General features: G+C 39.5%; 2 protein-coding genes across 5 annotated transcripts in view; one reads left to right on the forward strand and one right to left on the reverse strand.

Moving 5' to 3' along the window:
* LOC129721248 (tRNA N(3)-methylcytidine methyltransferase Mettl2) lies at nucleotides 1-1,453 on the forward strand. Its single transcript, XM_055673578.1, has 2 exons — nucleotides 1-270; nucleotides 478-1,453. Exons 1-2 carry the CDS (start codon nucleotides 146-148, stop codon nucleotides 1,352-1,354), a joined length of 1,002 nt encoding a protein of 333 aa, XP_055529553.1. The 5' UTR covers nucleotides 1-145; the 3' UTR covers nucleotides 1,355-1,453.
* The window catches only part of LOC129721249 (glycerol-3-phosphate phosphatase-like), a 27,120-nt gene continuing 12,576 nt past the window's right edge, over nucleotides 1,352-15,895 (reverse strand). For 3 of the 4 annotated variants that reach the window (XM_055673580.1, XM_055673582.1, XM_055673581.1), the window contains exons 2-5: nucleotides 14,723-14,877; nucleotides 14,360-14,655; nucleotides 13,869-14,248; nucleotides 1,352-1,781 (exon numbers count right to left, since the gene is read on the reverse strand). In XM_055673580.1, coding sequence (XP_055529555.1) covers nucleotides 1,604-1,781; nucleotides 13,869-14,248; nucleotides 14,360-14,655; nucleotides 14,723-14,819 — 951 coding nt within the window. In that variant the 5' untranslated portion in view covers nucleotides 14,820-14,877 and the 3' untranslated portion in view covers nucleotides 1,352-1,603. Of the gene's footprint in view, nucleotides 1,782-13,868; nucleotides 14,249-14,359; nucleotides 14,656-14,722; nucleotides 15,355-15,895 lie in introns of those variants that run through there. The other variant, XM_055673579.1, reaches the window with a different exon arrangement.

A 15,895-nucleotide genomic window follows, 5' to 3' on the forward strand; every position in this document is an offset into this window, starting at 1 on the left:
TGTGCGTAGCTTGACGCCGGTCAAAAAATGGCACGCGCTTCTTGATAAGGAATTTGTTCTGTGCTGGCCGTGCTAATGCAGTGATTTTAAAATAAATTTAATAATATGATAACATTGTTCCAGTTGAAGTGAGCTATCGTTTCCAATGGATAGTGTGTATTCCAACGAAGAAGAGCAACCAGCCACGGAAGAAATTGCCACCTGTAAAAGGCCACAGTTTGGAAATCGGTTCCTGTCGGAGAATGATGATGTTTATCAACACAATGCTTGGTAGGATTTGCTCTAACCGTTTATCGGTGCCAATTTGGTCTTTTGCGAGAAATTTTTGTACAGACTACGAGTTCACTCGCTATCGAAAAAAGCCTCGCGTAGGCGAACGTCTCTTAACAAATCCAAAACAAGTTTTCGATTTCAATTCTTGGTTCGTGTTGTAATCTAAAGCTTTAACCTATTTGTGATTTAATCCTTTCTCTACAGGGACAACGTAATATGGGACGATGAACAGGAGCAAGCTGCACTGGAAAGCGTTCGGAAAAACTCATCCCAAAAACTGGAACCAGATCAAATACAGCAGTTGGAAAAGGATGCCGATAGCAACTGGGACAAGTTCTATGACATTCATCAGAACCGATTTTTTAAAGATCGTCATTGGCTTTTTACGGAGTTTCCGGAGTTAGCACCATACAACACAAAAGAAGCCCCGGAACGGGTTATTCCACAAGGAGTTGGACATTCTTCTTCTTCGACAAACCTTGGTGTAGATACTAATACTAAGCGTACCATTTTTGAAATTGGTTGCGGAGTTGGAAATACGGTATTTCCCATTTTAAAATACAGCGTAGAGAAAAATTTGAAAATCTATGCTAGTGATTTTTCGAAGCAGGCAATTCAAATTCTGAAGGAAAGTAAGGAATTTGATACCGACCGTTGCGAAGCCTTTGTGCTGGATGCCACGGCAGATGAGTGGAATGTTCCATTCCCTGAAAACAGTATCGATATCATAGTTCTGATATTTGTTCTATCGGCGATTGATCCCGATAGAATGCAGCATATCGCCAATCAAGTTGCCCGCTACCTAAAACCAGGAGGAGTGGTTTTGCTCCGAGACTACGGTCGGTATGATTTGGCGCAGTTGCGGTTTAAGCCGGGGAAATGTTTGAAGGATAATTTTTACGTCCGTGGTGATGGAACACTCGTGTATTTTTTCACGCAAGAAGACCTACGTACGCTGTTTCAAAATGCAGGCTTGATTGAAGAGCAGAATATTATCGACCGCCGATTGCAGGTGAATCGTAGCAGAATGATTAAAATGTACCGGATTTGGGTTCAAGTAAAGTTTAGGAAACCAAGCTGAATGTTACCTATTTTTTCAAGTCATGTATTTACTAATTTTAGTGCTTATGACATCTACCAACACTAGTTATATTCAATAAAATTTAGAACGCCCTACGGACGAGTACAATTTTCAGTTGACGATCCACGTAACATCAAGTCCCAAATCTAAAAAACATCTGATTAAAGCGCTTACTTCCAATATCACATTCTTTTTTTCAATTCTATCGGCAACTTTCACGTCCCTAGTATCGATCCAAATTCGAATAGTTTACTTCTTAGCTACGTCGTTGTACAATTGGATAAAATCGGCGAAACTGTCCGCGTAGTAATTCGGCAGTTCCTCTGGTTTGGTGTGCGTCATCAACATCTCCTTTGTCGTTCCACCACTCAGCATTAGAATCTTCTGGAAACCGCACCGCGTGCCAAATCCCATATCTTGTGGAAGCCTGAAATTGGAAAAAGTAATTTTCACTCGTCAACGAATTCTGGCGAATTATAACTTATAACTGTCAGTGCTCAATGTGAAACGTAAAATTTGTTCAAATATAAATGCTGAACAATCTTTTTTGTTTTGCCTTTCGAAAATGAATGCGAAGAGTTGAGAGGAAAAACGTAAACTCATTAAATTTGTGAGCAAAAAAAATGCTGCCCTAAAGTTCAAAATAGTTACCCTAGAAAGATTGTAGCATTTTAACTATTTCTGTGAAATTTGGTGCCCTAGCCATTTTTGAAACGCGTCAACTTACATCAAAGTGTCGCATAGTAATTGCTCGCCGGGTTCGTCGCTTCAATGTTATGTTTACGAGAAAACTCATTTGAGTCTCTGATTGTTGCTGGCTAGGGGCACCAAATTTCACAGGAATAGTTAATAAGCTACAATCTTTCATTTTTTCCAGTTTGAGATTTGGGACCCCACCTGTGTTGACCAGTGAAACTTTTATCTAACACTAATGAAACAACTCTCTGGAAATAACGTGGTGACCCTGGAAAGATAAAAAATGATATCTATTGTCGATTTACAGTTTCTAAACGTCATTCCGATTTCGGATATACTCATATTAGGTGGTATTTTGACATTTAGTTACTATCCCTAATTTCAAAATAGCGCCTGTAGTCAATCCTTAGACTTTAAAGTCACTCTAATGCTGGAAATACTCATAATAGGTGGTTTAAATTATTTTAAGCCAGGGTTTGCAATTCCGGGAACGATTTCCCGGGAAATTCCTTTTTCCAGGATTCCCGGATCCCGGGAACGAAAATATTGATTCCAGGGATCCCGGGATTCCCGAGTTCCTCAAAAAATTCGCAGGATTTAGCATACTTTATTATTACTATTAGAATTACTTCAAAATACTTTATCAAAACGCTAAACTGACGTAATCAAAATGTATACCAACACTAAAGTGGGCATTACACAAAGCTAATTTTTGCTTGAAATGACGGTCAATATTTGCTTGCCGTGTAATATCAAATTATTTGCCTCAATTATTTGTCAAAAATATTTGCTGTATTGCTGCATTGATAAAAATTTTCAAAACCTGTACATTACTAAAAAAAATTGAAAGCCGTAAATCAATGCGACCAGAAATGAATAATTTAATAAAATTCAAAGTCAATGTGACATAGGTCGTAGTAAGAATTTCAACATAAAAAACATCTTTCTGCAGTGGTGGGCACCATTCCGCTAATTCGCTAATCGCTAATTAGCGACGCTAAAATTCAGTTAGCGGTTTAGCGATTTCGCTAATTTTGACGTAGGACTACGTCTTTGTTTTCTATACTAGATTACACTTTGTGAAAATGAAAATGAAACTGGCAAATGTTGCGTCAGATTTCAAACGGTTATAGCAAGCGAACGACTTAATGCATCTTAGTCATTTTTATTTCGGTGGATAGATAAAATGTGTAACAATTTTTTGATATTATGTTCAACATTGTTGCTTTACTGCTTAATGGTGGAAAAAGGTGAAAAGTTCCAAGGTCAAGCTTTCCCATACATTTCCCTTGTTCTTGGCTTGCTTCCCAAGCACAGATAACAATAACATGGACGAAATAAATTCCACTGCCTACATATTTTGACTCAACAAAGTGTTTTGGTTTGTTTGTCTTTGTCTAAGCTGTGTGGCCACGCCTTAATGGTAAAAATCTACGCTGAACTCGATACAAAAGACTGCGTGTGGAAAATTCAGCTTCAGTTTAGTTTGTTCCACAATAGCGAGTGCGGTGCAGCCGTTAAAGCTTTGCGACATTGAGAAACGAGAGCTGCATACGAGTCAACTTCCAGGCACCGCGGAGTATGTTACCTGTATTCTGCACACGGCAGCAATAATAACCATTGTACGCTGCAGGATATTTTGCTGGCACAGCTGCTGGAGGGCACAGCGGAGAGCAAATTTAATATTTTATCGTTGCTACCGGTGGTGGTGTGATTATCAGCATTCTGTAGCATACATTTCGAGCTGAAGATTATCGAATCGGGTCTTTTTAGAACTATAAATGCTTGAAGATAAGAGTTACGAGAATTTTCACAACTACTCCTAGTGTGAAATGTCCATCTATTTCTCAATAATTATTTTTACAATAACGACCAGGGCGCACCAAAGATAAACGGTAGTGTTGCCTATGAATAGTTTATCACAACAAGACATAACCCTCATTTCAAGAATTTTCACTGCTAAATTGAGTGATTTTCCGGTTTAATTGTTTGTTTGTGTTCACTCGAACACCGTTATCAGTCAAATATTAGCAACGAAAATTAGTTAATCTAAGAACCTGAGTGATTTTCGCAGCGGGAAAGCAAAAACTTTCTTTTGATGCTTATGAAAATCACTCAGTAGTATTGCAGATGTATTGGTTTGTTTCTCTTTCTTTCTATAAGCTACGTGGCCACGCCTTAATGGTAAAAATCTACGCTGAACTCGATACAAAAGACTGCGTGTGGAAAATTCAGCTTCAGTATAGTTTGTTACACATAAGCGAGAGCAGTGCTGCTGTTAAAGGTACGCGACATTGAGAAACGAAAGCTGCATACGAGTCAACTTCCAGGCACCGCGGAGCATGTTACCTGTATTCTGCACACGGCAGCAACAATAACCAACGTACGCTGCAGGATATTTTGCTGGCACAGCTGCTGGAGGGCACAGCGGAGAGCAAATTTTATACGCGGCCAACACAATAATCGATGCTACCGGTGGTGGTGTGATTATCAGCATTCTGTAGCATACATTTCGAGCTGAAGATTATCGAATCGGTTCTTTTTAGAACTATAAATGCTTGAAGATAAGAGTTACGAGAATTTTCACAACTACTCCTAGTGTGAAATGTCCATCTATTTCTCAATAATCATTTTTACAACAACGACCAGGGCGCATCAAAGATAAACGGTAGTGTTGCCTATGAATAGTTTATCACAACAAGACATAACCCTCATTTCAAGAATTTTCACTGCTAAATTGAGTGATTTTCCGGTTTAATTGTTTGTTTGTGTTCACTCGAACACCGTTATCAGTCAAACATAAGAAGCGAAAATTAGTTAATCTAAGAACCAGAGTGATTTTCGCAGCGGGAAAGCAAAAACTTTCTTTTGATGCTTATGAAAATCACTCAGTAGTATTGAAGATGTATTGGTTTGTTTCTCTTTCTTTCTATAAGCTACGTGGCCACGCCTTAATGGTAAAAATCTACGCTGAACTCGATACAAAAGATTGCGTGTGGAAAATTCAGCTTCAGTTTAGTTTGTTCCACAATAGCGAGTGCGGTGCAGCTCTTAAAGCTTTGCGACATTGAGAAACGAGAGCTGCATACGAGTCAACTCAAAATATTCATGGTGCGATTATCAGCGTTCTGTAGCACGAATTTTTAACTGAGTATTATGGAATCGGTTCTTTTCAGAACTATAGATGCTTGAAGATAAGAGTTATGAGAATTTTCGCAACTACTACTAGTGTAAAATTTTCATGTATTCATGCATCGTTAGTTTTAAAATAACGACTATCAAAAATAAACGGTCGTGTCACCTATGAACAGTTAAGCGCAGCATATAATAATATTTAGTTTAGCATATATTAAATATTTAGTCCTACGTCACCATTCCATACAACCCCTAGGGCTGTATACCTTGTAGTATTTGAGCTGGTTAGCGAAACTGTTAGCGTCGCTAAAATTTTGGCCTTCGAAACGCTAATCGCTAATTCGCTAAATTTTGTAGAGAAGCGACAATAGAAATATTTAGGAAAACTGTGAATTGCTGATGGCGTACGTAAATTGCTTTTTTTTCCTGTGTGGACTTATCACTGCGACCAGAGCTTAGATCTATTGTGATATTGCCCAGGTGTTTTCTGTACTCCGCACTTCATATTAGCAGTAACACTATTGAAGCAAGTGATACGCTTATCATTCATATCAGTGCTTTTGTGTAATTATTACCTTTCCGTTTCAAGCTTACTGCTCTACTATACCGAGCCTCTGTCCATCCTAACAATATCGCCTAGTTACAATTCCCTGGAGAGAACTTTCATATGTTACTCACACCAGTTTTATTATAATAGGGACTTATTTTTATTAGGAGGAGAGTCAACAGGGGTACTGTAGAATCCAGAATGAAGGAAAGGTACGTGGTGGGGAGCCTGAGAATAAACCTATGCTTAAAGTCCTTTGACAACCAAATGGCCTGATTCTACTAAGATTCGAACCCACGACCACCCGCTTACCAAAGCGGACTCTGCAACCTTGCGGCTACGGAGCTCCCTTAATCGTAAATTGCTTCGAAAGATGAACATACTTTACTGCGAAAAGTTACTTAGTTATCGTACAAGCCCCATGAGCATTTTGAAGAACAAGCTCAAGGTCTAGATTGAATTTTCGGCACACCGAAACCAGAATTTCACTTTTGTAAATTGCAATGCGCTTGAAATTTAGACAACTTTGGTTCTACTTTTTCGATTCAGATAATAATTGAATTTTTATGAAAACATTTCTAAGAGTATCTTTTTTTAATGCAAGCTAAATAACTTTTGTCATTCTTGTATTTACAAAATCAAGTATGAATACCGTTTCGTTAACCTCTTATTGTAAATAGCTTTAAAAAGTAATTGTTTTCGTTAGTTTTACCAAAAAAGATCAAAGTGGTCCAAATCTTACAAAACACAAGCAATCAATATAGCGATATGACTATTTACATATTGAAAAGTTAGCGATTATCGATTAGCGAAAGTTCCGCTAATGTGGGTTTAGCGTTTAGCGATTATCGAGCTAAAATATCCGGTTAGCGGCTTAGCGATTAGCGTCGCTAAATTTTTGGTTAGCGGTGCCCACCACTGTCTTTCTGGTTAATTTCTTTTGCAGGTTAACTACGAAGGCATTCGAATACTCTAAACCTGGCTTATTTTGAGTCGTATTGAACTGATTATTCAGTATTCTATTGTTTCATCTCGATTTCTTTCGGTCTTTCACAGAAAACTGCCGAATGGCGAAATAGCGTTCCAATCAAGCAAGCAAAATTCTTACACGGAATCCCACTCTCTAATCAATGGTGATATAAACTCCAAAAGTGTTTGATAAATTGTACTGCCAGCGAAAAATAGATTTGCTACGAGGTTTATTTTTTGAAAATAATTCGCATCGTGTAATGGCATAGCAAATAAATTTGATAAAAATGAGCAAAGGCGCATTGCTACCGGTCAAGCAAACAGAGTTTTGAACAAATAATCGTTATAGTGTAGTCTAGCATATATATTAGTCTGAAGAATTATTTTGCCCATAAGAGCCTGTACCAAATGTAGCAAATATTTGCCTTGTCTAATGCCTGCCCAACACTCAGCTTTATCTTCAAAAGAAATGTAAGAATTGGACACTTCAGTTTCTTAAAAAGGTGGCAAGAGCTGGAATCAAGTACAATTGATGGTTCAGCGGACTTTAGCAAAGTTTTACGAAAGGAAATTGCATTATTTGGGGAAAATTGTCAACGGATCTGAAGCGATTGTCTGACGACATGAAGACCCTGGAACCTCCTTTGCTATACATGTTTGCAGCAAAAATCTATCGCAAATATGTGATGTGAACTTGAAATATTTTGTTTTTTCTAATTCGTTACAATTGAAATTCCCGGGAAATAAGTTTTTTCAAATCAATTCTCTGGAATATTACAAACCTTTTTTGGGCTATTTTTCGGAAACCGAAAGTCACAATTTTTGACTTCAAAATTACGTCTGCAGTTGGTTGTTTTGTCTCATCTCGATGGTTGGGTAACGGCTGGGCAGTGCATACCAGCAGTACACCCGTAGTAATTGGCATAAAATAGACCCCAGTGTGGTCCAAAGAAAAATGCTCAGCAACTCCCATCCCTACCTGTACGTGGTACCGACTTTGATACGAGCAACCAAGGGAAGCTCAGTGAACAGGTGGGAACTTGGTCGCATGCTGACAGGGAAGGGGGAGTCGTTCTCCTTGGAGAGCAGCTTACCTGAGCGTCTGTTCCCCAGGTTAGGAGCGGCTCAAACAGTGACTGATCCGGAGTGGACGGTTGAGCTATGAAATGCGGTGCAGCGCCAGCTACACCCAGGACGGCAGCCCCGTAGCATGCTGAAATACTACTGCAGCATGCTGCATACTATGAACAATCCAGAAAATGATACGAATTGGAACAATCGGTATAGGCCTAGGCAAACGAAAAAGGATAACGATTGGAAACTTGGCACTTGGAGTTTTAGGACTCTGCTTGAGCTGGCTAGCGCGGGCGTCTTGGCCAGAGAGCTACGGAAAGCAAAAGTGGAGGTAACATCCATACAAGAGGTGCGTTGGCCTAAAACCGGAGAACGTGAATTCTGGGCGGTTGATTTGACCGCGGGCACTTTTTTCAAGTACCACATCTACTACAGGGGTGGCGACAGAGCGGAACGGGGTGTCGGTTTCGTGGGTTTCGTGCTACTGAAAATAAAGCGTGTCAGGAGGCCTATTAATGACCGTTTCTGCGTATTGAGGATCAAGGGCAAATTTTTTAATTACAGCATTATCGACGTGTACGCGCCGATAAACGATAAAACCGAAAATGTAAAGGAGGGGTTCTATGAGCTTCTTGAGAAAACTTGTGCACACGTCGGACGAGAGGAGTTCCTTCGTCCCGGTATTGGTAGGGAAAGCCTTCACTCTACCACCAACGACAACGGCTTGAGGTTAGTGAACTTCGCCGCGGCTAGGAGACTGGTCATCTGCACCCATTGCACGTCTAAACGAAAGTAGACATCCCAATGGAGAAGCCTGCTTCCAGATCGGCCACAAGCTGATCACCATCAAATGTCATAGATAGATAGTCGACTCGGATCACTATCTCGTGGTAGGTAGGATTCGCACCCCGCTGTCCAACGTATTTGAATCGAGATCCAGAGGTTATCAGCGGAATAAGTTGCTGCAGAGTATACTCGGAAAGTTGATAGACGGATAGGTGGCTGGAGTAAACCTAAACGAACAGTGGAAGCACACCCATGATCCGGTCAACGAAACAGAGCGAAAAGTGAAAGGCATGACAACGGGTGGTTCGATGCTGAGTATCTAGAGGTGACGGAAGAAAAGAACCGGGCACACGCCAACACGGTGACACGTCAGATGCGATAGAAATACCGGGACGCGAAAGCTGCCGAAAATAGTTTTCACCGCCGTAAGAAACGTGAGCAGTGAAATCGCGTCCTCGCGGAGTCGCCTCATCAAGCACTGGAAAACGATTAACGGAACCAGGAACATGACAGTGTGTAATGACAGGGAGGTAAACCTGATCACCGATAAATCGCAGGTGGAAGCAACTTTTCAAAGTGGTGTTGAACGGTGAGAAAGTCGTTGAGGGGAACAGGATAGAAATTGGAGAGAACGGACAAGCTGTGGATCCACCAACATTGGACGAGGTGAAGAATGCTTGCAAAGAGCAGACCCACGTAGCCGCTGGAAAGGACGGCTTACCGGCCGAACTTTTCAAAGTCGGGAGCAAGCGGCTGTGTAGTGCAATCCACCAGATTATCCTACGGATATGGTTTGAGGAACAACTACCTACGGACTGGTCTGAAGGGTTCATATGCCCTATCCACAAGAAGGGACATAGACTCGACTATAATAATAATCGAGGCATAACCATCCTCAATTCCGCTTAGAAAATTCTCTCCCATATCCTGCCCCAGCGACTGAAGCCGTTGCAGGGAGCCTTTGTTGGAGAATACGGAACGATCTACAACGGATCAGATGTTCACCTTGAGACAGATCCTCAAAAAGTTTCGAGAACACAACTCGCAGATTCACCACCTGTTCATAGATTTTGAGGCGGCGTACGATACAGTGAAACGCAACGAAAATATGCTTGAACATGGTTTTCCAACAAAACTAATTAAACTGTTACGTGCGACGCTTGAAGGTTTCACATCAAGCGTCAGGACAGCGGGTGAATTTTTGGACCCGTTTTCGGACGTTAGATGGTTTGGAGCAAGATGACTAACAGTTCAACATAGTTTTAGAAGGTGCAATACGAAGGTCAGGTGTGCAGAGGAGCCTTTAGGGCTCTTGGTGGCTGGCAGAGAGCGTGGTAGTTCTGCGGGTGTTGGTGCGGCGGTGGAGATGGATAAGAGTACAATCAAAGTGGTCGATGAATTTTTTTATCTTGGTACTCTCGTGACATGTGACAACGAGGTGAGCCGCGAAGTGAAGAGCAATCCGTCAGCGAATAGGGCTTATTGCGGATTGCGTAGCCAGCTTAGGTTCGTAGCCTACAGATCCGTACGAAATTATGCTCTAAAGGACTCTGATCCTCCCGATGGCGCTCTTCGGATATGAATTGTGGAAGTGGAAGTTTTGTGGGGGCGTATTTTGGATTCGGCATAGGATCTCAACGATCTCGCCATAGAAGAAAGTAAAGTAAAGTAAGTATCATCTCGATTCCGGAAACACCCATATAAAGCTGTATTCGACCATGTTTTCCGGAAGTCACCACCTTAAACATCAAAATGGCGTTTGGTGTTGATTTACGGTTTTTGGGTTATATCGAATACGAAAAACCCATTTTAGGTGCTATTTGGCCGTTTAGGTTCTTTTCCAGACACCAGAATTACCATCTTGGAATTCGTCTGGGGTCGATTTTCTCCTTCTTGATATTATCCTGGTTCCAAAAATACTCATATTGGACGGTTATCATAATCTGCTTTGAAAACAAGACTCAAAAACCTTTCCCAATTGTAGAATAGTTAGCACCATAAAATCACAATTTGCCGCATTTTGGTAGACGCGTAGCTGATTTTCCAACCGATCGCTGCATGAAGGATATCCGTTGAAAACGGACTAAGTTATAAGCATTTGAGATTGGACAATTTTCGTGACGCTCTCGATGTTTTCGGTATTTCAATTTGCACACCTATCACATATGCACAACATCAGGTATCGTAAGACGTAAATCTACGTCAAAAAGAAGGTGGGTGAAGGGCCGGATTTGAGTGCTGGCGGCCCGGGCCAGATATTTTCGTGAGGTCCTTTTTTAAGGTAAGATAATTGGAAATTGTGTAATGACTTAATCCCCCGACGCCAACCCCCCCCCTCCCCACCCCTCAAAACCGAGCCTGGGTTAACGTGTCCTCAATTATGACAACTTTAGATTGAAACTGAAATTAATCGTTCGAATAAAAGCAATGTGAATTTAACCATTTCCAACTAAATCTTGTATGAACTGTTTCGCATGTCGCTGGTGATTTTTCTAGTTTTGCTCTTTTGCACTTTTATCGCATTTATTTACATTCACCAAGTTTCACATACATTATATTTCCATGCAATTTATGCGTAAACTTTCTCTCGAATATGTTAAACGTATCGCAATCCGAAACGTTTTTGTCCAATTATGTTATTCTTTTTATCGTTTTCGCACTCTTTCTCTAGTTAACATTCACAGAAAAAATTCACCCTTATGAATAAAATTTTAAGCAAAACTATAAATCTTAAAATGTAAATGAAATATCAATATTTTTTACGCAAGCGGAGGAACCTAAAATTTATTGTAATACACAAAAAACGAAATTAGGATAAACATGACACCAATTACAATATACTTCAGATGGACAGATTCATAACAAAAACATGATATAATAATATAGTAGAAAAATTGCGACAGTAAAAATTCAATACCATTCTTCCTCCCTAATAAGAATTTTTTGCGAAGACTGACTCATTTTATGTTTTTTTTAAATCAAAGTAATGTTTCGGTTTTAGCTTGCTCCTCTTTGGACTTTTTCTCTAATGTCAACCTAGACAGCTTATGATCGCATCACTTATCAAGGTTTACCCTTCCCTCCGAACAAAAAAAAAATTCTCACCTTTATGACAACCAATATACAATAGGCAATTTAAAAAAAAACATTGTTTATGAAAAATAGTTTACAAATTATTTCAGCACTAGACTAGGTGATAAACTGAGAAACCTGATTACTTTAACCCTCTAGTGCCCAAGTTAATTTCTAAACGGGCTTCGGTAAAATCACTTTGAATCATTATAACTCTTACACTATATAACACTTTTTAAGTACATATTGAAGCTTTTCAAAACTTCGACTGAAGTCCGCCAAATGGCGGTATTGGGCACTAGAGGGTTAATAGCGATCGTATTGGTTATACTGACCCTGTTTACATAGTTGACGTTACAACCAACACCATCATTGTGAGAAAAACGCGTTCTTGTTATTTTAACCCAAATCATTATATTGAGATACAATTTCAACAAAATAGTCTGTCAATTTTATGAAGATTGATGTTTAAACAAAGGCCCCATGGATTATACGAGTTTGCCCGTGGTAATCGATCCAGAAAAACCGCTACGCCAGTTTATCCGAATAAACATGCTTTTTTCTCGCAGATTATTCGCATAGCTTGACGTAACAATTCGACTACTTCCTACTCTGCCTCGCAGTTGAATCAGTTTTATCAATCGTGTTTCGGTCAAACGTCAGATATTGTCCATCGGTAGTTTCAATTAAACAAACACGCACAAACACACATACAAACACACACACAAACACATGCACAAAGACTTACATTCATGGTAGGTAATCGTTACATGAAAAAATGCAAACTTGACAGCACAGAGCCAAACTTTTTTTTTGTTTAATTTAGGCCCCCAGACTAAACCTGCTAAACCTGCCGGATATGGATTACTCGTGCCTCTGATTGGTGCATTACATATGCATGTACATAAATTTGTATGAAAATTAGTATAGGAAAACTTTTTCGCATGTTTCTTCCTAGAAAGCTATCGATCAATCCACTTCCGGTAGTGTCAGGATTGTTTGGGGCCCCAAATAGAATCATAAAAACGTTATGGCAAATCGATAAAGTTTACCCACCGTAATATACCTACACACACGTTTTAATTTTTTCATCTGATGCAAATATCCACTAGTAGGAGGAAAGGACACGGTGACTTTAGACCTTACTGAGGCTGAGTGTTTGTAAAAATATCAATACACAATGCAAAAATTCACTCCCCTTTCCCCTTTTCATGGAATATTTGTTGAATTAAACGACTTAACTTAGACAAACAGACAGTAGTTAGACAGTCGAATAAAACGATTTGACATAGGCAATTGCACCTTGTATGGAGTGACGCCAGTTTTGCAACCAATTGGCAGTTACGTCAAAACGTTTTTACCAATATTTCTCAAAAGTTTCAGACCAAAATAGTTTTCTTTTCGTTTGTAGTGTATGTATCATAGGGAAAGGAACCTGAATCAACAAAAAAGTGCATTTTGGTCATTTTAGCTCTTACGTCAACTATGTAAACAGAGGCAGTATAGTTTGATACTGATGTTTTCGAGTAATGAAATGTTCAGTTCTAAGTTGTATCACCGAACTTATTTACAATTATTACAAAAAAAAAGATATAAGCAATTGACTTTTTAAAGTTATTATCAGGAGTAATGTTGTTTGATATATTGAGCTAGTGAATCGGTTAATTTTACGATGGTTTATGGCGACTAAACGTTGTTGAAATAGTATAGTATGATTAGACTAGATTTAGATAACCGGTTAAATATAATAGGGCTAGGCCTAATAAATAAACTTAGTCTCAAGACTACGCTTTTAAATTTAAAAATAAAATTGAAACGTATTAAAATATATCGAAATCATTTTGAAAAGTACCAACCAGTAACCGAAGAAATATCTGATAAATTGTAAGCTAATTGATCAATACAATTGATATTTGTTTCATGCTATTCTTCAACAAAACAGAACGTAACAAGTTAGTTAAACCTAAACAATTCAGAATTATTGACCATACACATTATTTGTGATGTTATACACTGTAAACCACGATTTGCATTCCTCGTTAGCGGATCGAATAGTAAACTATAGCGCTGATACAACATAAGCACTAAGCTGCCATTGTCCCATTGTTAGGCACGATTGTTATCAGCCCCTCGCAACAGAACGCAATTCAAAATGGCAGTTTCCGACGATTATTCCCAAAGGCAAGCAAAGCAAAATATGCTAATTTTTAGCAAACCAACATAAATAATACTCACATGTCACCGATAAATAGCGTCCTTTCGGGCTGCGTCACATGAAACTGTTCCAGTATAAACTCCGACAAAGCTTGGCCCGGTTTACCAAGAACCAACGCTTTCCTGCCGCAGGTACGTTCCAGAATTTCAATAAAATAGCCCGGTCCTATCACGTCCATGCTGGAATCCAACGGAATAATGTGATCTGTGGCACCAGCGATCAGCAAACAGTTTCGGTTCCGGTGCATGTAACATTTGGCCTTCATCATGTGCGCCAGCGAAATGTTCACGTCTATATCCACCACGACAGCACCTACCTTGGGGCCTTCATGTTGCGAAAAGTATTCGGAGAATATGCGCACACCGTTCGGAACGCGCTCGTCCGCAATGTGTTCGTTGGGCTGAAGAAAAAATCGAATCAATAAGAGTTGCAAACGTAAAATGGCCGTGATAGTTTTGAAAAGCATTATCCAATGATTAGAAAACGATGAAATGTTCTTAGCAACACTTACCCCATCCAGAACAACGAATCCTGCATCTCGCAGGTAATCCTTGAACACCTCGGTGGCAATGCAGTACACCGCGTCCTGCATGTTGATCGATTTGAGATATTTAACCGTCGTCAACGCCGGGTGCACAATGTCGTGCTCCTCTGGCTCGATTCCGAGCTTGTTGAATTTGTCCATGTATTCCGCCATTGTGCGCATTCCATTGTTTGAGATAAACGCTAACCTCTTTCCGTTATCCTTAAGCAGCTGCAGCGCTTTATCAACGCCAGGGATAGGACCGGTGAAATTCCAAACGACCCCTGGAAGCGATTACAAACATAGTTAAGTTACTATAAGCATGCTTATAATGAATCAATCAATACTGACCATCGCAATCAGACATAATCATGTCGAATGATTTGAGGAAGGCGCGCTTTTCCTCCAAGGAAAGCTCCAGCAAATGTCTGATTGTGCCTTTCTCCATCACTTATAGCGTTGAACTATTTCAATTAGACGGGTTTGTTAAGTTCTCTGCAAGGCAACTATTAAAACTAGTTTAAAAAAGGGCAAAAAAGTTCACTTCTAGAAAGGGTCACTAAACGATGTCGACTGAACTAAAGGAAAACAATTGCTAGACTGATCAGCAGAAGTGCAGAAGTCATCCGTGCTTGAGAGAACGGCGGCGTGCAAAAAAAAACGGAGGAGAAAAGTACAATGGGCATGGGATATAATTTGCGCTCATATGCGCTCAGCTTTGTTTCTCTTCTGTCTTCAGATCACTATGCGATATAGTACAGGCCATAAACTACTAGGAGCGGCCACCACAATGCCTAGTAAAATAAACGTGTGTATAAGTATTGCAGTGCGATAGCAAATCCGACCATTCCGTAGATTGCGAAATTATTTACCCTTTTTTATCGGCTAAGCTGCCAACTACTGGGTTTCACGTGCTACGATCGTGGTACGAATAAAATCGCGGCACGTGCCGAAATGACGCGAAAAATAACACTTTCTAACTGTAGTTCTCAGTATAAAGTAAATCATAATGATTTAGTAGTATAAAGTAAATCATAATCATTTGGTAGAATAATGATTTTAATGATACTTCTTAACAATGTATTTACTTAACGCATCATTAAAAAAAAGTGTGCTCGTCAATCAAAAAGTTGCATTTTTAGGCGTTTTTTTTTTGTAACTTAAGTTTCTTATAATAAATTATCAATCAATTAGTTTGTGTGACCAACCACAAGTGGTGACTTCTCAACACTGTTTGAAATTTATAATTTTAATTGTTACGATTTATGTGCATGTGTTAGGACTTATCAGTTGCAAACAATCACTAAAAACCAACTTGTCAAAGAAAGGCAAAAAACCCTACTACTCACTTAATTGCTAACTTACAAACTATGAATATAGCTTATCGTTTTAATTCTTGAGATAGCTTATAGTTTCGACTTTTGTCGAAAATCGTTAATAATTCTATTTGACATAACTTCTAATGTTTCAACACCAGTAAATTTATGTAGTTCGAGTGTACCAAACCAAGGAGGATGCTTCAAT

Source organism: Wyeomyia smithii, chromosome 2 (genome assembly GCF_029784165.1).
Source record: "Wyeomyia smithii strain HCP4-BCI-WySm-NY-G18 chromosome 2, ASM2978416v1, whole genome shotgun sequence".
Lineage (NCBI taxonomy): Eukaryota > Metazoa > Arthropoda > Insecta > Diptera > Culicidae > Wyeomyia > Wyeomyia smithii.